The sequence below is a fragment of the Ischnura elegans genome, chromosome X (assembly GCF_921293095.1).
Source record: "Ischnura elegans chromosome X, ioIscEleg1.1, whole genome shotgun sequence".
NCBI classification, from domain to species: Eukaryota; Metazoa; Arthropoda; class Insecta; order Odonata; family Coenagrionidae; genus Ischnura; species Ischnura elegans.
Genome location: NC_060259.1, coordinates 79,103,290 through 79,129,340, shown reverse-complemented (window position 1 = coordinate 79,129,340; position 26,051 = coordinate 79,103,290). Strand labels below are relative to the sequence as shown.

Here is a 26,051-nt window from a genome sequence, read left to right as displayed (position 1 = left end):
CTTTAATGGAGGTGCACAAAGTACTGGCTGTACAATCCCTTTCGTGGTTTTCTTGATAATTATTACTATTAATGTCCTGGATATGCCCTACCATTGAAACTTTTATTTGTCATCTCTGACGTACTTATACAAATATTATGCATATCCTCCATGTTGAGAAATACTTAATAAATTAAATTTTTAAATCTAAAGTAACCTGCGTTAAAACAGCTAAACCATTTACAATACATTTTTATCAAAACTTATTAAATATTTCACATTCATGAAAGAGAAAGAGTTAGTACAGTAGAAATGGTTCACGAAGAAAAGAGATTGAAATTTGCCGGGGGACCAGTGATAGTGGCGCCGCGGAAGGTGCGGTTCGGGCTCATTCGGTGAATCCAATTAGATGGAAAATTCCGAAAACTATGTCGTGGACTCGTGAGTTGTTGTTTATTACGTTGAAGCCGTGGACCCTAGAGTAAATAATCTTTACGTGGATCCGGTGATTCATCTGCGCATTGCACTAGCGCATCAGCTGCTGCTGAGCGATGGAGCGCTATGCGGATCTCGTGTGTCAATACGTTTCACGGAAGTGTGTTTGAAATTATTTCTTTTCCAATACCAGATATTATAATACTAAAAGTCGCTGTGACACTCTCGTGTAGTAGATAATGAATCGCCGGAAAATTAGTATTGTTGAGGGCTTCTCCGCTAGTGAGGAACATCGTTGCGGATATTGTAAATCCCGTTCAAGCCTTAACCATAGTACGAACAGCAAGTCATTTCACTCAAGGTGTATGTATGAAATTTGATGTCACGAATTTAAGAGTTGTGAAATATTTCAGGCATGTGGGCGCATTCTATTAGTGAGACCGAGTATCAAAATTTGATCGATCGGGGATGGAGACGCAGTGGAATCTACCTTTATAAACCCATGATGAGAAAAACCTGCTGCCCTTTGTATACAATAAGGTGGGTTAAAAAACAACGTATTCGTGGTGTTTTGATCACTATTAAGTAATATTATAATGATATTGATTTTATGAGGGCGCAGGTGCGACGTTTCCGAAGCAAGATTGACGAAATCTCATAAAAAAGTATTGAAGAAATTTAACAATTATATCCGGTTTGGTGACACTCCGAGAAAAAATCGTCAAACTGGAGCCCCTTCAGATGCTTCGTCAATAGAAGGTATGATCAAAGGAATGTTGCTAGTTCCTTTCTTTTATTTTATTCTTTGCGAAGAGTTACATACGCACGCACTTTTTCGTGTTTTGAGCTCAGCAAGACCTGATATAGCTTTTTTGTGAGAGTATGCAAATAAGTAAGTCTTGAACGGATGATGTGGCTGCCTTTTATGATTTAGCTGATGTTATCATGCATCATACTGCGTCGTAGACAATATCTACCCTCATGGTGCATTTCGTTTTTTATTTCAATGGCCAAAAGTATATACAAGGTTCTACCATTTGCTTATCAGTAAACACTGATTGCCAATTCTGAAAAGAAAATGAATCGGTGTCAAATGATAAATCAATCAGTATCTTCCTCAATAAATGGGTATGTGGTGATAAGAAAGGTATTTTATCTTTTATGATAGGTTTATGTGGAAATATGTTGCAAAATTTTCTGGCCTGTTCCTCCTCACACTTTGATACTCCCTTTTAAATTTACAGTAACGTTTATTCCGTTTCAATGTGTTTATGTACTCTGTTCTCTTCCTCCCAATTCCTTGCTCTCCTAGCACCCTCCCTGCTAACAGTTTTTGGCATTACTCTCTGTCATTTTCAAGTTTTTCTCGTCACCCACCATGGTTAGCACTTCACTCCTTTTCTTCTCTATGTTTCCCTTTCTTTCCCTTCCTGCTTCACAAATGCCTTCAGTCTGTACTTAACTTTTTCTCAACATCCACTTCTCTGGCAGGTAAAGCACTGCAGTGTGTAAAAGAATCTTGACTAGTCTGCTATTGAAAATTAACTCTCCAATCCTGTCATCGCCTCTTTATTTTTTTATGAACACCTCAGTTGCTTGCTCAATTTACTCTTTGATATTCTTGCTGCTGTGTCCATTTTCCTCAATTGTGCTGCCCTAATAGAGAAATTGTTTACCTCTGCTACTGTGCTGCCATTCTTATGAAGCTTTACGTAACTGCATGACTTGGATATTGTTGTGATGTCTTCTTGCCATTGGGAGTTAAAAACTGTATATTATTGGCAGAAAATTTAATTTTTAGGTTTAGTATGCATCATCAGAAATAATATCCAAGAAAAATTGAGGTGGCTTTTCAAGAACTGCAGGAATTTTAACCTTTGTAGTTATCAAATTTACTGGTCCTGTCCTTCTAATGATAATGTAATGCCTGTTTTCCATCAAGGATCTAGACTTTTTTTACGGGGTGATTTAAAGCCAGCAGCACTTAATTGAAAAGTGCTTGTTACAACCCAGCTGATGAGGATATATTTTTTCTTGTTTCTGCATGATACTTTTATCATTTTTTTTTTCAAATAAAAATGTGTTGAAAACAGCATATGACTCATTACATGATCAATACAGTTTAATTCTTGCCTCTATTGCGTCATTACAAATTTTGTGACCCATTCATGGCAACTGCAATTGTATTGTGTTAATAAATCATTCTCGAGGTTTGTTAACCATGCTTAGTGAAATCAATTACTAATTTGAGGATTTGAATTTATTTTATGCCTTTAAGTTTCCTCATTGTATATTGTAAAACTGTGGTCTGTTACTAGTTTTGATTGAAAGCCATCAACTTATTTTAAGAAGTTAATTATTATGGTTATTTTAATTACTTTCACTTTGAAATTAGCCAAATTATTAGATTTTTGTAAAGACATTACTATCTAATTTTCTTTTAGATTATGAATCTGCTGATGAATTGCCACCACATTTAGCGCTTGCTCAATCACAGCCTGCTGTTATTGACTATGATAAAATTGAAGTGGATGTATCTCCAAGTAAAGAAGGTATTGTAAGTTATGTTCTAATCCTCATTGAATTTCATAATTTAATTTCTACTCTTCTGATACCTAAGTTTAGGCACAGTTGATTAACACTTTCAATACTGACCATGTAAAACTCTGCGATCTTTTAAAAAAAATCTCTCTTTTTCTGCGATCTTTTAAAAAAAATCAGATGAAAAATCATCGGAGTTACAGCATTAATTCTAGGATACACTGGAAAAGGTAAAAAATATCCGTAATGTGAGAAGTTTTTATATGCCTGTGGCTTAGTTTGGGATCAACTCTATGCTCACTTATCTAAACCAACCTTCATGTTGAAGGAGTGAGTTGGCGAGATATATTCTTGCAAGAGTGCGGTAAGCCTGTAGCATTGTGGAAATTCCACAGTGAAAAATCATTTGCCTTGGCCGAGATTCGAACATTGATCACATAAATTTTAGCCAGGTATTCTACCACTTGAATTACTAAAGCATCTTCTTCCTCTGCAGAGGTACAAATTCAAGAGATGTGGGTTTGAAACCTAGTCAAGGTAAATTATTTTTCCTCTTTGGAATTTTTGCAATAGGGTAGTTTCCTTCATCAAAGAAAACGAAAAGCATTGATTGCGATTCGTTACCCACCATTAGTGTATTCATAAATACAAAGTATTTCGTTTTAGATATACCGGTTTAGATGAATGGCAATGGTCAATTTTTATCCTCATTTGAATAAGGCCAGATTGGTGCCCATGGGATACCACTCCACGTGACGTCACAGGGACCTAGTTTCTATACGAGTAGATAGGAGTTTTACATCATCTGAGATTACCAATGCGTGCATGAGGCACATGCGATACCACTCCACGTGACGTCACAGGGACCTAGTTTCTATACGAGTTGATAGGAGTTTTACATCATCTGAGATTATCAATGTGTGCATGAGGAGATTATCAATGTGTGCATGAGGCACAGAGCTCAGGGAAACATGTCTTAATAATCACTTATTAAAACTGGCTAAGGTCGGAAAGTTCTCTTCATTTGATAAGGTATTAATAATCCTTATTTAAGCCAAGCACTACCAGCTAGCAGGGCACTCAGCTACCTGCTAGCATCTTGCATCGTATCAGCGCTCAGAGCCTTGCCCCAAGGTCACCTCACTTGCGGCAGCGGGAACCAGAACGACGTCACACGGGAGTTTTCCCGGCATTTATACTTACCCGTCGCGTTTTCGTGCGCTTGAAAATTTTCACTTTTCATTTAATCGCGAAAAATAGATATCTTCATTTAAAAATCTAAATGCATGAAATACATACTCCAGAAGTAATAATCTTTCGATTTAGGCAATAAAAAATAATAGGAAACCACCCTATTCATTTACACAGCCAAGTGACTCTTTAAAGAAATGCTACAGGCTAGTCTCTGGTTATTTTCTTGAATACTTGGTCTTCTTTCCAGGTGCTATGGAATGCTTAGTTTAGATGCTGTATGCAATGATTTCTGTTAAGAAAGAGTATTAAAATACAGTTTTATTCTAGGTATTACATCCAAAGAGGTCATTAACTCTCGAATGGAGGTAGAAGGATTTCAGTCTGTTCCTGGGAATGAAAGTAAGAGGAAATCAACTATTAATAAAGAAGGTATTTCACTCCATGTTTGGATGGTCTTAGCTTTATATTGGTAAATATTAGCTTAGTATTTTATCTCAATGTTAGAAATAATATTTTAACTTTCATTATGATAATCTATCTTGCAGTGGTACCTCTCCTGATTCCTAGCTCATTTTTTCTCATCCTCTCATGTATGGTTGTGTCTTGCTCCCAACTTGATGCTCATTAACTGCTAAAAGTCATTCCAATCTTACTCAATTTGCTTTTGCATTAATTTATATGTTTGCCTAGCAACATTTTCTTGGTCCATTAAGAATGAATATTCAGGGAAACAAATATTCAACCGTGTCATAAAAATTTATGAGCACAGTATTTGCACGAATCTAGGACAAGTTTTTTTCCCCTCCCAACTCCTGCAGAAAAGTGCTTGTCTTACAGTTGTTTGTAAAATTCTCAACTTCAACTATGAGTTGCTGAATCTAAATTATGTATACCTTGTATTATTTATTAATTATATTGTAGCATACATAAATTATGTATATTTCAAGCACTCTTTTGAATTGACTTAACACTGAATAATTATGTCCACCATGCCATAATTGATACCTTGATGATGATGTTTGGGTTACCTAATTAGTCACTCAAGTACTTGCGTTGCAGTGTAGGCCTTGCCTTCTTTAAAACTAAATTATTAGAAGAGGCCATGATATAGATACTTGTCTTCCGGAAATTGTGAGAAAAGACAATACAGTACATATACTCCCGATTATCTGGGTTATTGATGGGGAAAGGTGGCACGAATAATCGGAATTGTGATTTTCATCATATTTGTAAATCAGTCAGTCTATGACTATCTATGCACATTTTGTGTTATTTTAAATTGCTTTCCGGTATCATTAGCAGCTTTATCTTTCCGACTGGGATCTTTTTAGCAGCGATAATGTGATCGTATTCTTAATGCTCCGGATAACACCTAATTTTCAAAAACTGCGAATCCGTGGCTGCGAGATCATGGCTTCAGAAATGTGGTTTGCACTAATTCTTCAAGAGCACTGCGCTACGTCGAAAGCTACACCATCAGGCACCATTCCACATCTCCCACAAGTTGCTGGGGATGTAGATCCGTGATCACTGAGCACGATTGTGTACCGCGATGATTGAAAAAGAGGAACTCCTGTGATGGCAATTGGCACGCGATCACCCCATCTCCCAGATGTGGTTATAGGAAACCAGGGCTTACGGCAAACTGTCAGCGCAAGCAAGTGCCTGGCTATGACTCATGCTATCTTTACTTCCAATTTCCTCACTGCTTTCACTTCTACAACCTTCCTCTCCTTGAACTTGATAAGTTACGGTGTAGACATGCCTGGGTGTGACGAAATCTCTAGTTCCCTTGGGCCGTATTCAATCGTATGCGAGTCCAGGGCAATAATTGCGCGTTTGCAATATAAAATATACATTTAATGATCATAGATAACATTTTTCGTCAATTACGATATGTTTACAACTCATGAATCTTCTTAAATTACTCTGGTTTTTTTCCCGCTGCTGATCGTCGTCTGCAAGGCTAGTGCAGACGTCCAAGTAAACTTGAAACATTCCTTGTTGGCAAGTAAATTTTAAAAAATCCATTTTTGACGGGAATTCTAATGGAAATAATGGTCCCGTAGACGATTTGCCCTAAGTCCTGGTTTCTTATAACTATTGCTGCACAATGGTGTGAACACGTGCCCGTTGTCTTCACAGGAGTTCTATGCTCCTTTTTTCCAAACATCGCAGTGGGTGATGGTGATCAGTGATCACAGATCCTCTTCCCACAGCAGTTTCATCCCAGGCAACTTAAGCGAGACGCGACTACATGGCGTGGTGCCTGACGTGTAGTTGTCGACATCACGCATTGGTTTCTTCAAAGCATTCATGCAAGCCACTTAACTGAATCTGTGATCTCGCAGCTGTTTTCGGAAACCAGGTATAACATGTAGAAGTAGGAATACAAGTACAATCACGTTATTGCTGCATAAAAGGTCACGATCAGGAGGAGAAAGCTCCTAATTATTCCGAAAAGCAATCTTAAATAAAAGACTATGTGCAATAATAATAATATATTAGTACGGAGGCTTCCGTGGTGAGTTGATTGGTGACGGTTTTCCGGGTTGATTCATGTTTTGCAGACGACAGTTCACAGATCCTCAGAACGTGCCCGAAACTGTCATCCGCAAAACATGAATCAACGCGGTGTAAACCCGGAAAACCATCACCATAATAATATATTGTTTGATTTACGTAAATTATGAAAATTACAATAAGTTATTGTAAAAGTTTGGATTATTTGTTTTTTCTGATTATTCGTGCCGCCTCTCCCCATCATTTACCCGGATATTCGAGAGTTTGCTGTAATTGTATACGTTATTAAGTCTTAATGCATCATGGGAAAAGACAGGTCATAAGTGGAGCATGCATCCTCTTAAGTACTGCTTATCAAAAGGGTGTGGTTGAGAATTATTTTTTTATCATGCATCAAAATATACAAAGCAAGATGAGGCAAGTCATTATTATTGGAGAATTCTGAATCACCCAATTAGATTCTTGCATGCAATCTATTCCACTGGGTGAAATATGACATGTAGAGAGAGGTACAGATCATCTTAAGTATTTCTTGGTACTCCTGTTATTTGAAACATGGACCTTAAAAATCTAGGGAGGGACTGATCAAGGGAGTTGTTTGCATGTACATACTGGAAGAAAAAAGTATGTAATACATCATACACTATCAACTAGCAATGTTGTGTTATTACTAAGTAAAGGCAATGATGTAGTATCCATATGGTCGTACTGCTATCATTTATCATTAAGCACTGTATTTAATTCTCAACAACCATATCTTCATCGGCAGTGAAGCAATTACATATATACTCCGTCATGTCACCATGTTATTTTCAAAGTATTAATAAGCATTGTTAGATACAGGGGTGCAGCTAAGAATTAAGGCTAGGGGGGGTTTTAGGCACAACTAATATTTAGGGGAGTGGGGGTATTGCATACCCACCAGGGGGGGGCCTCCTCCAGAAAAATGTAGGTATTATATATTTAAGATTAATGGTTCAAAATGGCAAGTTTTACAGCTTTATGAGGGATATTTGATTAATCCTAACACTCATCTATAAGTAATCCTAATCCAATGAAGTAAAATGGATTAAACTTAAATATTTCTCTAAGCTTGGGGGGGGGGGGGTTTATCCATCAAAACCCCCCCTTGCTGCGCCACTGGTTAGATAAAATATAAAATTTAGGAGTAAGTTCCATTTGTTATGTTCATGGCAATCGTAAAGTTGTTATTTAGAATTAAGTTATACTTGTCAAATTGTTGAAATTTTAGTCTTTGCACAGCTGTAATCAACAGTTTGAACATTCATCTTGCCAGATTGTTAAGCATGACTTAATGAAAACTGTGATGATATCAGTTATTCATGAGATTTGTTGAGTTGCATAGCTTGTGGTTTCCTGGAATGTGCCCTATACTATTTGTGGGAAAAATTTTATGGCGGAAAACTTTGATTGAATTTTTTTAATTTGTGTGTTCTTTGGCCTATTGATTTTGGATATTGCTCCAGGAATGCAAAATTTGAGAGGTTTAAATCAAACAAAATTTTTGCTGACTTAGAAAAGAAGCTTATGAGCTGGAGTTTGAATCAGAGGGATGGGCGAGGATGAATGAGTATTCCCAAGGAACTAGTGGCCAGCATTCATATCACCTCTGGTGCTTAACAGCCCACCTGGATAAATACCATTGCGAGAAGAAGTCCTGATTCAAGGCTTTGGGAAAAAATGCAATATTTTGCTGGTGAGTGTTTTCCTGCTCTCTTTGGCGGAAGTTATTCAACTCTTGGTGGATCCCTAAGTATGGCAGTTAAATTTGTGAGAGATGGGTATCTTCTCCGAGTGATGTGTCATATGGAGAGGTGTATCTCATGTTGATTAATCAGTCTGTTTGCTTGTCATGCAACTGCTTTTTGGACTGATTATGTTCTCCTTGCAATAGGTATATGATGAGGCAAGAAAACTTTGTTCACATTCTATGTTTTTGTTCTCTTATTGGATTGACAATGAGCATGAAAAAAATAACTACAGTTGAGGACCTCAAATCCGGAATTTAGAAAACTCGGAAAACCAGAAATCCAGAACATTTGAAAATTCTTCTGCGTAGTGTTTTGACTTGCCACCGCGTGGCACCACTCTCCAAGCCTTATTCTGGGATGAGTAGGAAGTTAGCACATGCTATGGACATACGCTAAGAACCTTGTCAGAGACACATAAGGATATCAAATATCAAGTACAAGAGCCTGAGCACATGTATAAATTAATTAATTTACTTAATATACTATGAAGGCCAGAAATCCAGAAGCCCTTCGGTCCCAAGCTTTCTGGATTTGAGGTCCTCAACTGTATAACCATGACTTACTATTCATAATAAAACTGTCAGTGACTAAATATGGTCAGCTCTGGAATAATTTGAAAATGAAAATATTGCCCAGTATTTTTCCTGTGTATTTGGGTGTCGGGAAATTTACTGCATTTCTCTTAAACCCTGCTGTGGAATGATTAGCAAATAGGTGACATTATCACAAGAACGAAGATTGTAGAAAGATATTGCTGGTGTTCCCTGAGTTACGTTTTGGGGTATGCCCCTTCGGGTGCTGAGCAAGTTGAAATTTACATAGGTCAAAAATTCTGTCAAAGTCTGTGCTCCAGAGATTTCAATTGTTGCGAAGAATTTTGGGGTTTATTCTCACCGTAATATCATACCGTTTTCTGTGATATTCATAAACTCTTACGAGAATACTGAACTTATTTGCGGAAATAAAAATGAATTCATATCACTATAATGTAGAATCTCTCAAATTTCTGTTCAAAATGTATAATTATTATTCCCTCAAATTTACTGCTTGCATGGATTCACAGATTCACACAAGTATTATATGTTGAGGCCACTTCTCTAAACTGGAGTTAATATTGCAATAAATTGATTAACCTTCAATTGTCATATCTTCTGTCTTTCATGCTGAGTTTATGGATGGATCTGGTGGTTTTTATTCTCACAATTTATTATTGTAAGAAGGTGGAGGATTGAGGAAATAACAAACAAAATATCCATTTCAATGACTGATGTGTCGATTTTAATGTTTACAATCACTTGCTCGTGCTCACAAAATCTTTCATGCTCGCAGACATTGGTCACTCTCTCACTGAGAAATGGAAAGCCGCATGGTGATGTCACACCTTGCATCAGCTGCTGATGAGGTTGATGTTGATACAGAATCAAATTTATTGAATAAGCCTTGCCGCTGTTTTTGTTTTGAGGCTTTCTTTTTGGTGTGTTGTATTTCTTTATAGGAAGGCATGGCATCTTGAACTGCCCTTCTGACCTTTGCGAACAGTACATTTGCGAATACATTGTTGAATCCTCTTTTATTGTAAGCAGCTGATGCAGTGAGTGATGAATGAACAAAATAGGCAGTTGATTAGCGGCCCCTAGTTTTTAGTCTGTTCTCTTACAATACCCTCCTGCCTCTTGCTCTCTTGCTGCAAGGAACTCAGCTTCCGGTATGATTTACAGGCCCCAAAGTGGCCGAGGATATGTATTTTGAAATTCCAGTTTCTTGTAAATGTATATTTTGTAAACTGTGAGCCTGTATCTGAAATGGCAATAGCATTTGCAGTTGTTTGAGAGGTGTGGGTGAAAGTTGGGCGTGCATTATTTATGAACAGTTTCATCTCTTTTCCTTATAGCAAAATTGGTTGTACTATTTATTGTTGTGGCATGGTTTGTTTAAATTTGGAGAGCTGGGAAACTTGGCTTCAAATCTAGGAATTTAAATCCTAAAGTCATTGTATTTGCATAGACATAACCCTTTCTAGAAAATTTTCAGTAATTTATGTGAAGTTTTGACTCCTTAACCCGTCAACGCCCATGGGTGCCATATGGCACCCAGTGCAGTGCTAAGCCAATATTCCTGCAATGAATTTAATATGTGAATCTTAGTGTACATTTCGGTGAACATACATACTTAGTAGAAGGTTTCCTCTATTATTCAGTCAGTTTGAATTGTGTTCACTGTGTTGAGCTCATATGTATCATATTTTTTAAAAGTGGAATATGTGTGAATTTAAAAAAACTAGTGATGGGTCGATTCCAAAATTTTATCGATTCCGATCCCGATTCCGATTCTGACATTTCGATTCCGATTCTACCGATACCGATTCCATCGATTCTGATGCCATAGGCTCCAAGAAAAATATCACTTAATTCCAGGCAACAAAAAAACCACTTAAAAAATATTACTCTGTGAAAGAGTCAGTCAAACAAAAGCATCTTTCATATCATCACTATGTAATCAACTTTCTAGGATAGCTTAGGATATCCTAGGATAAAGCCTGTTGCATTTTACATCACATATTTTTCCTGCAGAACTAAATGTCTTTCCCTGAACAGAGTGGATGGCGGTATGGCAAGAAACCTCTTCGCTAACACTTTCAGCCTTGGGTAGGAGATACAAGTCTTTCAGTATTTCCCAGGGAAGGAATTTGGTGGGGCATTCATCTATGATAAATAAGCTCCACTTCAGCTTCAACAGTGTTTGCTATGGTGACTTTGGGTACTTTTCCAAATGCATCACTGTATCTTGACTATATACCTGTCACAGGCTCCCTAGTCTGCATTTGCTCCTTTGGAATATAAAAGGGATTTCCAAGTAGCACTTTTTGATCTCGAGTCGAGTTGAAAATGACTCGCAAGTATCGAGTCAAGTATGATAATTTCTGAACCAGGCAATACAGCAATGCATACTACAATATATTCTACTCCAATTTTCTATGATGAATGTTTAGCCTAATGTAAGAAGGAAAATATAATGAGTATCGTGCCCTATAATGAGCCCTGAATATAGTAATTTTCACAGCTATAATAAAGATTACATACTAAGTATATGAATCATGTAATATTTGGCCCTTTCAAATTCTCAAGCAGAAAATCCAATTATTCTACATGCTCAGCCAGCAGGTTTTGGCATCTTCATGTTACAGTATTACTGCCTGCAGAAAATTGGCTTTTGCTACACACTTGTGTGACTGGGCAAATACTTTCCTACCAAAATTGCAAGATTTTGGAGACTTTGGAATTTTTATTAAAAATAATATCAACGATTTATTTGGACCTTGAATCTTCATGGAATTCAAATGGACGAAGCAAACGAACTATATAGAACTAAACTTGAGTTTTGTAGAGCCAAAAGAATTCTATACTTCAGACGTCATTTAATCAGGGTTAAAGTCTCTTGCTTTTTTAAGTTCAAGAAAGAATTGTGCGAAAAATCCACAGAGAAAAAATCATTCGCCTTGACCGGGATTCGAACCCGGATCCCTCGATTTCCGGCCGAGTGCTTTAGCCAGTTAAGCTACCGAGGCGTCATTCTACCCTGTGGAAATTTGTGGACTATACCGGACAAGGTGGTATGGACTGCTGAGCATATTATGCGACGAGCAGTCCAAATCGTGAGCACGGCGCCACAGCCGGAGAGTAAGAACCCAGGATCCGGGTTCGAATCCCGGTCAAGGCGAATGGTTTTTTCTCTGTGGATTTTTCGCACAATTGTGCATTGCGGGTGACTCCCGTAAAAGTTATCACCGTGGCTAGTCCCGGTATACTTAAATTCGTTCAAGAAAGAAACTAAACGCTACAAATGAATATCACATCGGACGGATGCAGTAAAAAAAAAGGCTAATAGATGCCAATTGTGATATGAAAACTCCCCCTTCCGCGCGACTCACCTCGGCGAAGGTGGAAAGGGAAAAAGGGTATCAGTTGTTGCCTTTCGTGGAAACAGTTCATTTTTCTCTCTCTTAAGCATGCTGACTTAATTTCTTCATTTTACTTCAATACCCTAGCCATATTTCTTATGCGTGGGATGGTTCCGCAAAATATCCAGTCCTTAGTATTTTCTTTCGAGTAATGCGCTAATTGGCCTATTCGATCTATACATAATCCTTTTTAACATCCTCAGTTTAGTGTTTTCAGTCAATTAAGACGATTATCCATGCTTTACATGACGATTTTCAAGACTAATGTTTTAAAAAACTTGAAAAATCGGCCTCAGTTACCGAGCCTCAGAGGTCCGCGGCGTGTAGGTCAGCCTTGACGCGCGATTAAAAAATCGCTATAATTTCCTTCGTCGCAAACTTTTTTCCAAGATTTCTACTTAGTAATCTTTAGAAATCTCTACTTTATATTGTGGTTCAAATTTTCCGAGTTATATGTTTCGTAAACGAAAGATAATATCTACTTTATGTCAAATTTCACGTGAAAAACGGGTCGGCCGTTTTGCGTTGTAAAACCATACAGATGAGAGCCAAAATCTTCAAAAGTCATTGAAAATATAGGGAAAGCACCAGGTTAAAGGAATATTGCGTTTCTTTATTACATTAAACTCATACCAACGCAAAACCACCTGGATAAATTCAAAGATTTTTTGAGGAAGAACGATATCTCGCGTGGCATTGAAAAATTGGTCATGTTTGGACTACTGTATCTCAAAAAAGGGTCGTATTTATGTAAAACGGCATATAAATCTATATCTGGTAATAATTTATGAGTATTTACGCTAAGTTTCAAGTCTCTATCCCCAAAAAGGTCATTTTGGACCTCATTCCAGCTTTTTCCGATTTCGGACCAGTGCGCGCCGGGTAGGAAGACGATCGGCCGCCGCGGCTGCCGTAAAGGTATTCGGCGCCCATGTCGACAACTATAGTGTATTCGGCAAGCTGAAACTACCAGGCCAAGGCATTAGGATGACTTATCGGCTTTAAAAACTGCATTATAACACGAGTTTCATGATAGCGCTTCCTGTCGGCAGATCGCTGGACCTACTATACTCGAAAGCTCTATAACCTTAACTACTCGACTCGACATTTGTAATGCTACTCGAAACGCTCGAGTCGAGTACCAACTACTCGACTCGACTTGAATTTTTGAGTACTCGCACATCCCAGAAAGATATGTGTTTTGTTATCACGATTACGAGGCGCGAAAATTCAAATGACTTTTGGGAACTAGGTCGTATATTTTGTGGTTTGAAGTACTACTGGAATCGGAATCGATTTTTCACCGTGGCAAGTACTCGTTTTCGATTCCGGTTCTTGGCCGAGAATCGAGGAATCGAAGAATCGAGGAATCGAACCGACCCATCACTAAAAAAAACTTTGGGCGCTGACGGGTTAAATGTACAATTTTGTGTAACTTACATTCCATCAAAACCGATCTACTGCTTAACTAGGACAGACCCATGGACTCAAATTGTCTGTGCGTTTTTTCATAGAACACATGTTTTCCCATCGTTTTTACCCACACTATCTTACTTTTCTTCAATAATAGTAAAGTTTCCATAGTAGAAATTCTTTTGTGTGAACATGGAATTAGTCTAGGCCTACTAAGACTTGATGCCTATGAAAATTATATAATGAAATGCTCAAAAAGCCATAACCTGTTACTCTTATCCATTTTGCACCGACCCTGGTTTTACTCCATTGGTTTGCGAAGATGAAGGGAGTACACAGCCTTTCAACCGGCAAGCCTCGACACTCACTCATTCACACACAAAGATGCTCACTCAGGCTAAAAATGCAGCCAGAATAAGCTCAAAAGAGCAGATCAAGATTTAAATTAGGACAAGTGATGTGAAAATAGTGCTATTTTGGCCTCCAAGAGACTCTTTTCAATGCTGGAATGCTGGAAAATCTTCACTATTTTTTCAACCCTGTGTTGTTATGAAGATCTTATACTTCCAGCATTGAAGAGGGCATCTTGGAGTCCAAAATAGCTCTATTAGCTCATCATTTTTCCTAATTTACACCTTGACTTGCTCTTATGAGCTTATTCTCCCTGCATGTTTAGCCTGTGTATCTTTGTGTGTGCGTATTCATGTAAGTGAGTGTCAAGGTTTGCCGGTTGAGAGGCTTGAGAGATCCTTGTAGTCACTTGCTCCATCCCTGCAAACCAATGCAATAAAACCTGGGTCGGTGCAAAATGGAGGAGTGTGACACAGTACAGCTATTGGAACAATTCATCATACAAACCATTTGTATTCAAGGTTGTTCACCTCAGATCCTCATATTCAGCATTAATTGATAGCTGTGGTTTTGTACAGCAGTACATAGAATGCTGTTCATAGTAATAAGTGGAGTACACCAAGAGAAGGTAACTTCTGCAATGAGGAGGAATGCTCATGACAGCTGCAGATTTTGAATGGAAAAATTATACTGTTTGTGAATAAAAAAACTGATTGTCTTCAACTAATGTGTATGTATACAGCGAACTCCTGATTATCCAGGCTAATGATGGGGAAAGGCAGCTCGAATAATCGGAAAACATGGATAATCCAAATTTTCACTTTAACCATTGTAATGTTAACAATTTACATAAATCAAATGATATCTTATTTATGCACATAGTTAATTTAGATTGCTTCCTGGACTCATTGAGATCTTTCTTCACCCGATCAAGATTTTTTTGGAGCGATAATGTGATAGTGCTTGTATTCCTGGTGCACCATATACTTCAGCAAACTGTAGATGCAGGCGAGTGCCTGGCTATGACTCATGCAATCTATACTTCCTTTGTCTTTGCTTCCACTTCCCCATCTGCCTTCACTTCTACTATTCTCCTCTCCCTCTTCCATTTGACCTTGACTGGCGGTGGCGTAAACACGCTTGAGTGCAATGAAATCTCCAGTTCCCTTGGGCTGTATTCAAGCGCATGTGAGGCCACGGCAATAATTCCACATTTTCATATGAAAAATACACTTAAAGATGGTAGACAACATTTGCCTTAATTTACGATTGGTTAATCATTGAAGAATCTTTTAAAATTAATCAAGAGTTTTTATCTGCTCATCATCAACAGTCGCCACCTTTCATAAAGTTTAAGGATATTGCTGTTTCAAAGCCCGAAAACATAGCAAATTGTTTTAATAAACAGTTCTGTCAAGTTAATGATGATAGCATTCCATCCACTATCAAAGCAATGAGTACTTCTGCCTCAATATTTCTTTTTCCCTCAGATCCTGCCGAGGTTGAAGATGTCATAAAATCTCTCGCTAATAAATGGTCTGTCGGCAGTGATGGGGTACCTATGCCTATTATTAAGCTAGCTGCTAAAATTATTTCTACCCCTCTATCGGATATCTTCAATTTATCAATCTGCAATGGTCATTTTCCGACAAATTTAAAATTTTCTGTGTTATGCCCAATTCATAAAAAGGGATCTTTGAGTGACTCAACTAACTATAGACCCATAGCACTACTTTCTGTTTTCTCGAAAATCTTTGAAAAACTCTTTCACAACCGTATCATTGTCTATCTGTGTAAATTTAATTTATTGAATCTCTCCCAACATGGCTTTATTAAAGGCAAGTCAACTATGTCTGCTGTTTTTCAGCTTGTTAATGACATTATCTTAGGTCTTGCCAACCAGAAAGCAATTATTGGGATTTTTTATGATTTAACAAAGGCATTTGATACTGTCAATCATTGCATATTGTACAGTAAACTTGTCCAAATCGGAATTAATGGCAATGCTTTAGCTTGGATAAAATCCTATTTAACTAATCGTAAGCAGGTAGTGCAATTAAACACTAATTGTAATGGTGATGTTAATCAGAACTACTCAGATGTCCTTATATCAAATTGTGGAGTGCCCCAAGGATCCATTCTAGGGCCACTATTATTCATAATTTTTATTAACGACCTACCATCTCATTTGCATCAGAGTAAAGTCATTTTATATGCTGATGATGCTACTACTCTGAGTTTTGGTAATAAGACAGGGGAGGTGATTGATATGGCACGCTCATCAGTAGCACAGATGATTGACTGGTGTAAAAGTAATAACTTAAAATTGAATGGAAATAAAACATGTTTTTTAAATTTCCATCACAAAATTAGTCCTCCTGAAATGAGTCCTCTACTTAAGACTAATTCATCAACAGCCATTCAGCAGTCTAGCTCTACAAAATTTTTAGGGTTGAAATTAACTGAAAACCTTGATTGGCAATATCATATTGAGGATTTAGTTAGCAAAATGGCAACGGGAATATATATGATTCGCAAATTGGCTCCAACTACTTCATTAGAAATACTGAAATTGATATATTATGCCAAAATTCATTCTCACTTGGCTTATTGTGTAGTTTTATGGGGAAACACAAGTGCTGCTGCTAGAGCATTCTCTATGCAAAAAAGAGCCTTGAAAGTTATGGCAAATGTGTCCATCAGGTCTCCTGGAAAGCCATTATTTCTAAAATATAATATAATGACACTACTAAGTATGTACATTTTTTACTGTGCACTATTTGTAAAAAAGAACCCTACCTTATTTTTACCAAACTCCTCGGTTCATGATATGTATATTTTCACTCCGTGGGAGTGAAAATATACATATCTTACAACAATTATGTGCCAAAAGAGGTCCACATCACTCTGCCTTGCTTATTTTTAACAAATTGCCTACGAGTATAAAACATATTTCAAATATTAATGTTTTTAAGACAGAATTTAAAAAATTTCTACAGCCTAAGGGTTATTATAATGTAAATGAATTTTTGTCTGATAGTTTATGACAACATGTATGTTTTGATGTTCTCCCTGACAATGTTCTATGTCACATGTTTGACCCATAGAACAATAAAGATATTATTATTATTTTCTTCTGAAATGCTAGCCAGAGCAGGCGTCCAAGTTAACTTGAAACATTCCTTGTCAGCAAGTAAAAAAAATAATTTTATTTTATAAGTGGAATTTTGATGGAAATAATAAGCCTGATTCAGCCTTGCAAAAAATGCAATAATTGTGGTGCTTTTCCATCCAATTTTAATTTTTATAAAGAACGCGGAAAATGTCAACTGGTGTGAAACTCATGCAGCACAAGATGATCCACAGCCGGGTAATCAGGAATTCTGCTGTATATGGTATCCAGTTTTCTCTGGTATATATGATAAAGGTGCAGGTAAAAGAGAAATGGGATTTCATAGATTAAGAAGTTCATTTGTTGGGTGAGTCAGTTGTAATTATGAAATTTTTGTGAGGAAAGTGCAGTCTCAGTTCTATTCATTCAGTAGTATTTATATTTCTTTCTTTATGTGTATCAGACCAATTTGTTAAGTAGTTGGATTTAACTATGCCCTATGTGATGTTAAAAGATCGGCTCCAATTGCTTGTATATACCATATTTCTCTGAATACAGTCCCCCTCTGAATATAGTCCCCCTCTGAATATAGTCCACCCTAATTTTGAGGCTTCATTTTTGGGAAAATTAAAAAAATGCGTTTGGAAGTTGTCCCCCCCTTTACTTTTACCACAGGCATTTTTGGAAAAAAGGGGGGGATTATATTCAGACATATACGGTATGTATAATAAATTTTACGTCAGATGATTGTTGCTCTACTGTGTATCTATCGAAAGAATTCTCCCATATTAATGCTTCTGTAAGGTAGGCAATTCCCTGTAATGTGAAAGGGTACTAATTAGAGATAGGGAACTTCACTTTTCATATATTTTGAATTTTTTTGCATGAAACTTAAGCAAATGTGTTACATTTGAGCAGTAGAGCCTAGGTTTGGAGGAGGATTCTACAGTATTTAAGTTGAGGTTGACTCAGGTCATTTTTGTGTAAACTATGATGTAGAGTCGTTGGGTGTAATACTATATAAGCCATGTTAAGTTAATGAATATGATCATAAGTTAGCAATCCTAAGATTGGTTTGATGCAGCTCTCCATTCCTCTCTCCTATCCACTTGCCTTTTCATCGTGAAGTATTTCTTCTCTTTTACATCCTTAATAATCTGTCCTATAAAACTCAATCGGGCCTGGCCCTTATCCTTCTTTGCTTCCACGTGTCTTATAATTGTTTTATCAGGCCATCATGCTTCATAGTGTTGCCAACTAAATTGTCACAATGAAAACGATGGTAAACAAAATAAATTCCACTATCAATCCTGATTAAGCTAAACATGTATTTCTATGTGGTGATCAGTCTTTTTAAATTAATTTGTACTTGCATCTCATTTTTGTGTGTTTTAATGCTTCTGAAGAATTTCCCCCCCTTGAGGTATCAAGGCAGTCTTGTAGAATTTTTAAATGGAGAACGGCCATTTTTTTAAGCCATGAAGATATCCTAATTTTAATTTTTTTAAATAGTAAAGCATTTACTCATTGATTCATTGTGAAACTTGCAGCATAGTGTTTTAACTATTGCTCAATGTTACAGAGACTACGCAGTTACATGGAAAAAAGTTTTCTCATGCTGTGAGTGCGGCAGGCCCAAGTACTGAAGAGCAAGGTAATTATTTTACAACTTTTATTTGTAAGGTAATAATAATAATAATAATAATATTTTATTGGTCACAGAAAAGATATGAATATACATATATAGGACCCGTCAGGAAAACATAAAAATCAAATCAAAAATACAAAGTAACTCACAATATATATATATATATACATATGTTACATTAGTTGCGAGGCATCCTCAAAGAATTCATCAATTGAATAGTAGCAATGATCTAAAAGATATTTTTTTAATTTTGCTTTGAAAAGGCCAGGTCTGATTTCGTCTTTGATTGATGTAGGTAATTTATTATAAATTTTAATACTCATATTGATAGGCCCTCTACTGAAGAGAGAAAGATTTTGTTGCCTCACTGCGAGCTCATTACTACTTCTTGTATGATAATCATGAATATCGTTATTCAAGGTAAGGCACAACTTTTGTTTAAATTCTCTAATTATTATTAATATTAGGTAATAGACTGATGTATCCAGAAACAATTAATTGTGATCATATATTAATAATTTAAATAAATAAAAGATCATAGAACTTTTCCACAAGAATTTTTAATGCGTACAACGCGTTTCGTCTCATTGAGCCATCATCTGGTACAAGACACTTCAAAACATTTGAAAATCCCTTATATACGCTTGAGAAAGGAGGGGGGGTTAGGGGAGAATTTGACATCTTTGAGGAAGGGGGTGGGAACGGGCGTACAGAGTAGAGACAGTGGGAAAAGATACTACTACGGGATGTGGGGAACCCATGTTGGAAGGAGGACTATCGTCATAACTGTAAAATGAAGACACTTGGGGAAGAACCATAGAAAAACGAGAGGGGGGGTTGAGAAAAAAAAATCATTAAAAATTCTTGTGGAAAAGTGCTACGATCTTTTATTTATTTAAATATGACTAACTTCCACCAACTGAAGCCTGAATTTGTTGAACATATATTAATAACCTGATTATGTTTTGTGGCTGTATAATTCTAAGTAGGTGGTTGTTCGTACTCCTTTATGTAAAAGCCAGTGATCATGGTAATACAGAGGTTGAGAAGAGTGTGGAAAAGTCGCTCAGCTTCCTGTGGAGGATGCCGATGATAGGTCACAATCTATTGCTCATGAAATGCAACGTAAGGTTCAAATGATTTATGAAAGTTAGAAAGCCAAGGAAATGGAATGTAGAGGCTTTCTATCCAGGGGGTTGAAGGTGCAGAGACTGTAGAAGAAGGGTAGGGTAATATGTATTAAACCTAGAATAGTCAAAACTGCCGAGAGGTCAATAGGCTACATAGAAGAATAAAGAAACTGTAGAATCGAGGGAGGGTTGGTAAGCAAAGGTTTTCAAACTAGCATGCTGGGCGTATGAGAAGGGAAGTTGGCTGGAGTATTTATTGAAAACGATTTTAATTCTGCTACTAAATAAGAAGAAAGCTGTAGAATGCTGAGATTATAGGACTATAAGCCTAATATCTCAAACAGTGAAAGTGGTGCTGAGGATATTAAATAGATATGGTGTAGGTTGAATCGGAAAAATAGTTTTTTTTTAATCAATTTGGCCCAGTGAAAAAAGTTGTGGAACTGATCAAATATAAGGCCAAAAAAATTAGAGGTCTTTAGGTGAACCCCTGAGTCTCGCTCATGGGTCATTTATGGGGCAGAGAGTAACAAATTGATGAATTTAATGTTTTATGGTCATTCCCTATAGATTTTGCCAAGTTAATGCCTATTAGGGCAAGTTTTTGTGCAAATTGGCATCTGCCACCATTAAGCCACAAAATGCCAAATTTGAGTGCGTGTCCAAAGAACATTCCAATACCCACGCATTGTGGTTAGAGGAGCAACAGGCCACTCTCCTCCCCTCCCCACTTGCCTTTAGTTTGGTTTCAGAAAAGGAAAGCCAACTTGAGACTCACCGGGCGGGATTGAAATGGGCGCTGTGCCGTCAAAGGCGCGATTCTACTAGTTTGACATTGAGACCTATCTATTGCCTGTGGTAAGTTGATAGCCGTGGTTGACGGCAGGCGAAAAGTCAGCTCGTTTGAAAGCGGCTGTGGCTATGGAAATGTTACAATGTTGGCGAGAGCAACAAACTGACGAACCCTTAAATGCGCATGTTAGCAAGCAACTCTCTAAAGAAAAAAACGTGGATTGCTCATTTTTTAATTTTTTTTTTCACATTTTGGCCTTGAATACGCTGCAGTCCATTTCGACTTTGGGTGCCAAATTCAAATCCTCACCACCGTTCTGAGCCAGTTCCAGAGTACCAACTTTATGCAATCGGTTCTCGATACTGGTTCCACAAGCCAAGAACTGGCAGTACCAAGAACCGGGTACCGAAGCTGACCAATCTCTAGTTTTATTATATATTAATCTTTGCCTCTGTTGTGAATAAATTCCTTGGAGGCATAGCCTATGTAATCCAAAGTTAATGTTTGTAACACCTAGAAGTGTGCTATGATTGGTTTATTTTCTTGTTAATTAGTTCACAGACCATCTTAGTTTGTAGTTAAGTCTAAGTAATCTGGAAGAAAGTTTTTCATGTTTTTTATGTCATTACATTGAGCAATACTGAATTTAAAGCAACTTTATTCCACGTTTAGGGCAGAATGCCGCTGGAACCACGGAGGATCACCCCAAGCCAAAGAAAGCAAAACTTATACGGCTGGAGAACAAGTACAACAAGCTTATAAAGAGGGGAATGTCACATGAAGATGCCAGCCAGTTGACGTATGCAAATAAGAATTCTGTTCAAAAGACCAGTTCATTTGACTATGACAGTTATTTTCCTCGTGAAGAGGAAATGTCGTCATTTGCCCTAAGGTTTAAGGTACTCATTTTGTTATTTAATTTTTTATCATTTTCTCTTCAAGATCTTTGTATCTTGATAATAACTTGGAATTCATTTTCTATTTTTTTGTACTGAATGTCTATTTGATTTAGAAATGTCTGTAATATACCTTCTGAGCTTTATGTTTCATATTTCCTGTGAATCATTTAGAGGTTCTTCATTACAGTTGGAATGAAAAATGTATCTACCTATTAATACCAACATCTTTGAGTTATTAGAGTTGTTATGCTTTTTATATTTTTTTGCCATGCATTCTTGCATTCTTTGAATTGAATTGAATGAATATGATTTATTTGGGTTTTAAAAATCGTGATTGTAAAAGGATTTCTTTCGGTAATCAAATTTTCAGGTTTAATGCTTTCCCTGTGAATATGGTCAAAAAAGGTTATTCGGGCTTCATGCCAGGTTATCTCTCTCCATTTGGCCAACATTTCGGAACCAAAGTAGCGTTCCATCAGCCCCAATGATGGAATGTTCCAAAATGTCAGCCATACGGAGAGAAATAAGCCAACTAGAAGCCCAAATAGCCTTTTTTGATCAAATTTTCTGTTGCAATCTGCTTATAGAAGTATTCCTCTGTTCTGCATTCTAGATCTAGCAAGATTTGTGCTAATTTTTTTACATGTATGCCTTCATCTCTGCACAACAATGTAAAACCTCTATGTAGTGAACCTCTTTACATCGTAAACCTCCATACTTCATACCACTCCTACGGTCCCATCAGATTTACATGTAAGTTTATAGGCAAACCTCTATATAGTGAACCTCTTTATCTTGTAAAACCTCCTCTTATCATACCAAGGAGACACCCCCAAGACAGCCTAACTACCTCCACATATCGTACCGAGACAACTAGAGACCATTAATGCAGCCGCGATTACATACATGGAATGACATTTTCAAAGTTAAATGTTTCACGCTTATTTTTTTCTTATACACCTTTAATATGCTGTAATTTTCATGTTAACCATTAGTTATGGCCATTTTGTTCCTTATGAGAGCATACCTAGCAGTAAAGAAGGAAAAAGTTATCCTACTATCTTAAAAAATTTAAGTGACTGTTGAATTAAGAGAGCTCACATTGTTTTCTCTCAAATCATGGTAAAAATCATGCAGTAGTGCTCGCTTTCTGTTATTATATAATAATAAATATATGTTCACTAATGCATACATGTTTGTTTAAGCACACAAATGCTACAGTAGACTCTTGTTAATACGAACAACGTTATTACGAAGTTCTTGTTATTATGAAGCAAATCGTTGGTCCTGGCAAATAGGCCTATCAAAGCTATAGTAAAAGAAATGTTATTACGAAATTTTCGTTATTACGAAATTGCGAACCTCAGTCCCGAGTAAATAAGATTAATAGGCTTCATTTTCTTGCCTCCAAATGAGTAATTGAATCTGGGAAACATCTGACGCGATTGAAAAGGATTTCATGCTCCTTTACCATAAAACCTCACATATGAGACTTTTTCTGGTTCCGGTTTTGGCTTAAATCAGAACTATACAAAAGTGTATAACTAAGCGTTCTAAAAATAATGAGCAAGCGTTATCCAGAAAAGTATACTCCTCCTCAATGCCAACTCTTGATTTTACACAGTGCCCATCTTTCGATCCCTCCAACTGCGTAAAATCAAAGTTTTACTGTAGTTATGTACTTTTTCTTCTCTGAGATTTTGTTTATTCTTTACCTTCTGATTTGCACGCTAGGGCAAAAAATAAAAAGTCACTATTTGTGATGGGAATAGTTGGTTGATTCAGTGATGTTTGATGACCATTCACTTCACCTGAGTCAATTGCAAGTGGTCAGTCACAACTGATATCAATGTTGATCAACATCTTTCGTGGCCTATGTCAATCGTTAACGATATAACTGTATGACCAGTCAAGACTGATATCAATCCCAACTAATATCTTTCGAAGTGCCAAATTATGCAGGATCGTGGAGGAGCTGCTGAAGAATAGTAATATAAACACAGTTCTAATATTCTTTGATCATTTTAATGGGTAACCAGGAGATTCATGTTCGAATCCTGGCTGAGCCAAATCTCTTCTCATGGCAAAATTTCATCCTTGGTGTATACTAAACAGTGTAGCTTTGAATGTAATCAAGTTGAGTAAGTTATTGACTAAGTTATGCATTTTGTGAGCACCAAAATGAATTGCCAAGCTGAAAGGTTGAAGGAGAGACTACTGTAGTGTGCTACCTCCATATAGAACTCCTTTTAATATGCTGATTGCATTGGCTGTCTCCTATATTATATACACTGTGTGGAGAATATATGTTGCAACGGTGCATATTTATTTGTATCAATAGATTTTAAGTATGTTGTCATCGTAACTACAGTAATGCCATTTCTTTCTTTCTGAAGACTGAACTTGTTTCCGTATCGGATTTGAAGATGGATGAAGTGCTGCTTCATAAAACTCATAAACTCTATGAGAAATATCAAATGGCTGTGCATGATGACTCACCGGAGGATTGCTCCATCAAGCAACTTACTAGGTTCCTCATTGACTCACCTATTTATGTAAGTTTCTTATGCAATTAAAACATGTCCTTTAAATACAATTCTACTCTTAGCAAAGTAGCCAAGAGTCAAATAGCTGCTTACAGGTTTTGAATCATGTAACGCTTGGAAGTTTGTTCCAAAATTCACCCCTCACATTTTGAATGTTTGCACTGGAAATATCAACCGGTCAAAATGATGGGTTCCTGGGTTGAAGTTACGTATAAGTATAATTTTTAAGTAATGGAATATTAATGACTAATATTTGAAGCAATCGGGTATATCATTCAAAGAATAAAAGTCACAAAATTATAGCTCACTAATTTAAAGCTGGGCTCGGTGGCAGCGGGGTAAAGTCCTCGCCTGCCAAACCAAAGGTCGTGGGTTTGAGTCCCGTATGGGTAATTTACCCTAATCTAGGGCATGGATGTTTGTGCACACTTTATTGTTAAGTGTTATCAACCCCAATGTAAAGGCCAAAGGGTGCTGTTTTCGGTGGTGAGTGAAATAAATAAAGGGAATTGCAAAGAAATTATTAACAAAACTGGTCAAAATGACCGGTTCCGATGCTCTACTGTTAAAGTAAATCTTTAGATGCATTTGTCTTGATCAATGGATGAATTAGTGAACATGTGGACCAGAGAAACTTATGAGCACTTCCCATTATTTATGGATGAATCATCCTCTTTACAGGATTCCCAGCCTGGTGAAGGCCCTCCTTGTGGATTTGGTTCTTTTCACGAACAGTATTGGGTTGGTGACAGACTTATTGCAGTTGGTGTGATTGATATATTGCCCAAGTGCATTTCATCAGTATATTTTTTCTATGACCCTGAATTAAGGTTTCTATCGTTGGGAACTTATGGATGTCTTCGGTAAGGGCAACATCATTTGCTTTAAGAAATTTTGATGAGAACTCTAGCATTATTGATGAATCCTTCTTATGTTGTGATTCATCAGAATATTGGGATTAAATTACTCATTGAAGTATTTATTGAGTAATTATTGGTGTGATTAATTGCATGTCTTGAAACTGTCTCTTGTCTTGTTTTCATATAAATTCTGCAGGGAAATATTTTCAACGAGGTCATTGATGAAGGTTTACCCTCCTATAAAATATTATTACCTCGGCTTCTACCTGCATTCTTGCCCTAAAATGGCTTACAAGGGGAAGTATGTGCCATCGTACCTGCTTTGCCCTGAAACATTTACATGGCATCCCATAGAAAAGTGTCGTCCTTTGCTTGATAAAAGCAAGTACTCAAGATTTGAAACTGATCTCAGAGTGGAAAATGCTCTTAAGTGTGAGGTGAACTTGGAAAAAGTATGTCGGTTGTAAATTATGTAAGAAAATGGATGCATGTGTGTTCTTCACATTTGTTGCTAATTTGTTCTCTTCTCACTGCCAGGTTGGGATCTTATACAAACGTCAGCTCATGAGTTATCACACTTATAAGAAGATCAACTATGCAGCAAATGATGAAGGTAAAGTGAAGGAATATGCAAGATTGGTAGGGAAAGACACATACCACAGCTTGTTTTTGTACAGAGATTAATATTTTTCTAAAATTTATGTTAATTGGATCGTTACTTGGGCACTGCAGTGTACAGGACTCATCAACTCTATTTGGCAGTGCCTGTTAATTTATACATTATTGGGTCACCAGTTCTCTCATTGCCTTCAAAGTCACATCGTGGTATATTTTAGTGCTACTTACTTTCATAAAAATGAATATGATATTTCAATCAATAAATCAATATGTTTTTAA

At 36.9% G+C, this 26,051-nt stretch overlaps 1 protein-coding gene across 3 annotated transcripts; it reads left to right on the top strand.

The window, feature by feature from the left end:
* Positions 1–378: 378 nt before the first annotated feature.
* LOC124170971 (arginyl-tRNA--protein transferase 1-like) lies at positions 379–26,051 on the top strand. Of its 3 annotated transcripts, XM_046550061.1 has the most exons (11): positions 379–747; positions 828–954; positions 1,037–1,173; positions 2,859–2,966; positions 4,477–4,578; positions 18,861–18,932; positions 21,522–21,748; positions 24,145–24,303; positions 24,976–25,157; positions 25,351–25,606; positions 25,692–26,051. In XM_046550061.1, exons 1-11 carry the CDS (start codon positions 654–656, stop codon positions 25,836–25,838), a joined length of 1,611 nt encoding a protein of 536 aa, XP_046406017.1. In that variant the 5' UTR covers positions 379–653; the 3' UTR covers positions 25,839–26,051. The 3 variants fall into 3 exon arrangements, with proteins under 3 accessions (XP_046406017.1, XP_046406019.1, XP_046406018.1); XM_046550063.1 differs by lacking the exons at positions 379–747; positions 828–954; positions 1,037–1,173 and adding an exon at positions 1,462–1,542; XM_046550062.1 differs by lacking the exons at positions 379–747; positions 828–954; positions 1,037–1,173 and adding an exon at positions 1,667–1,905.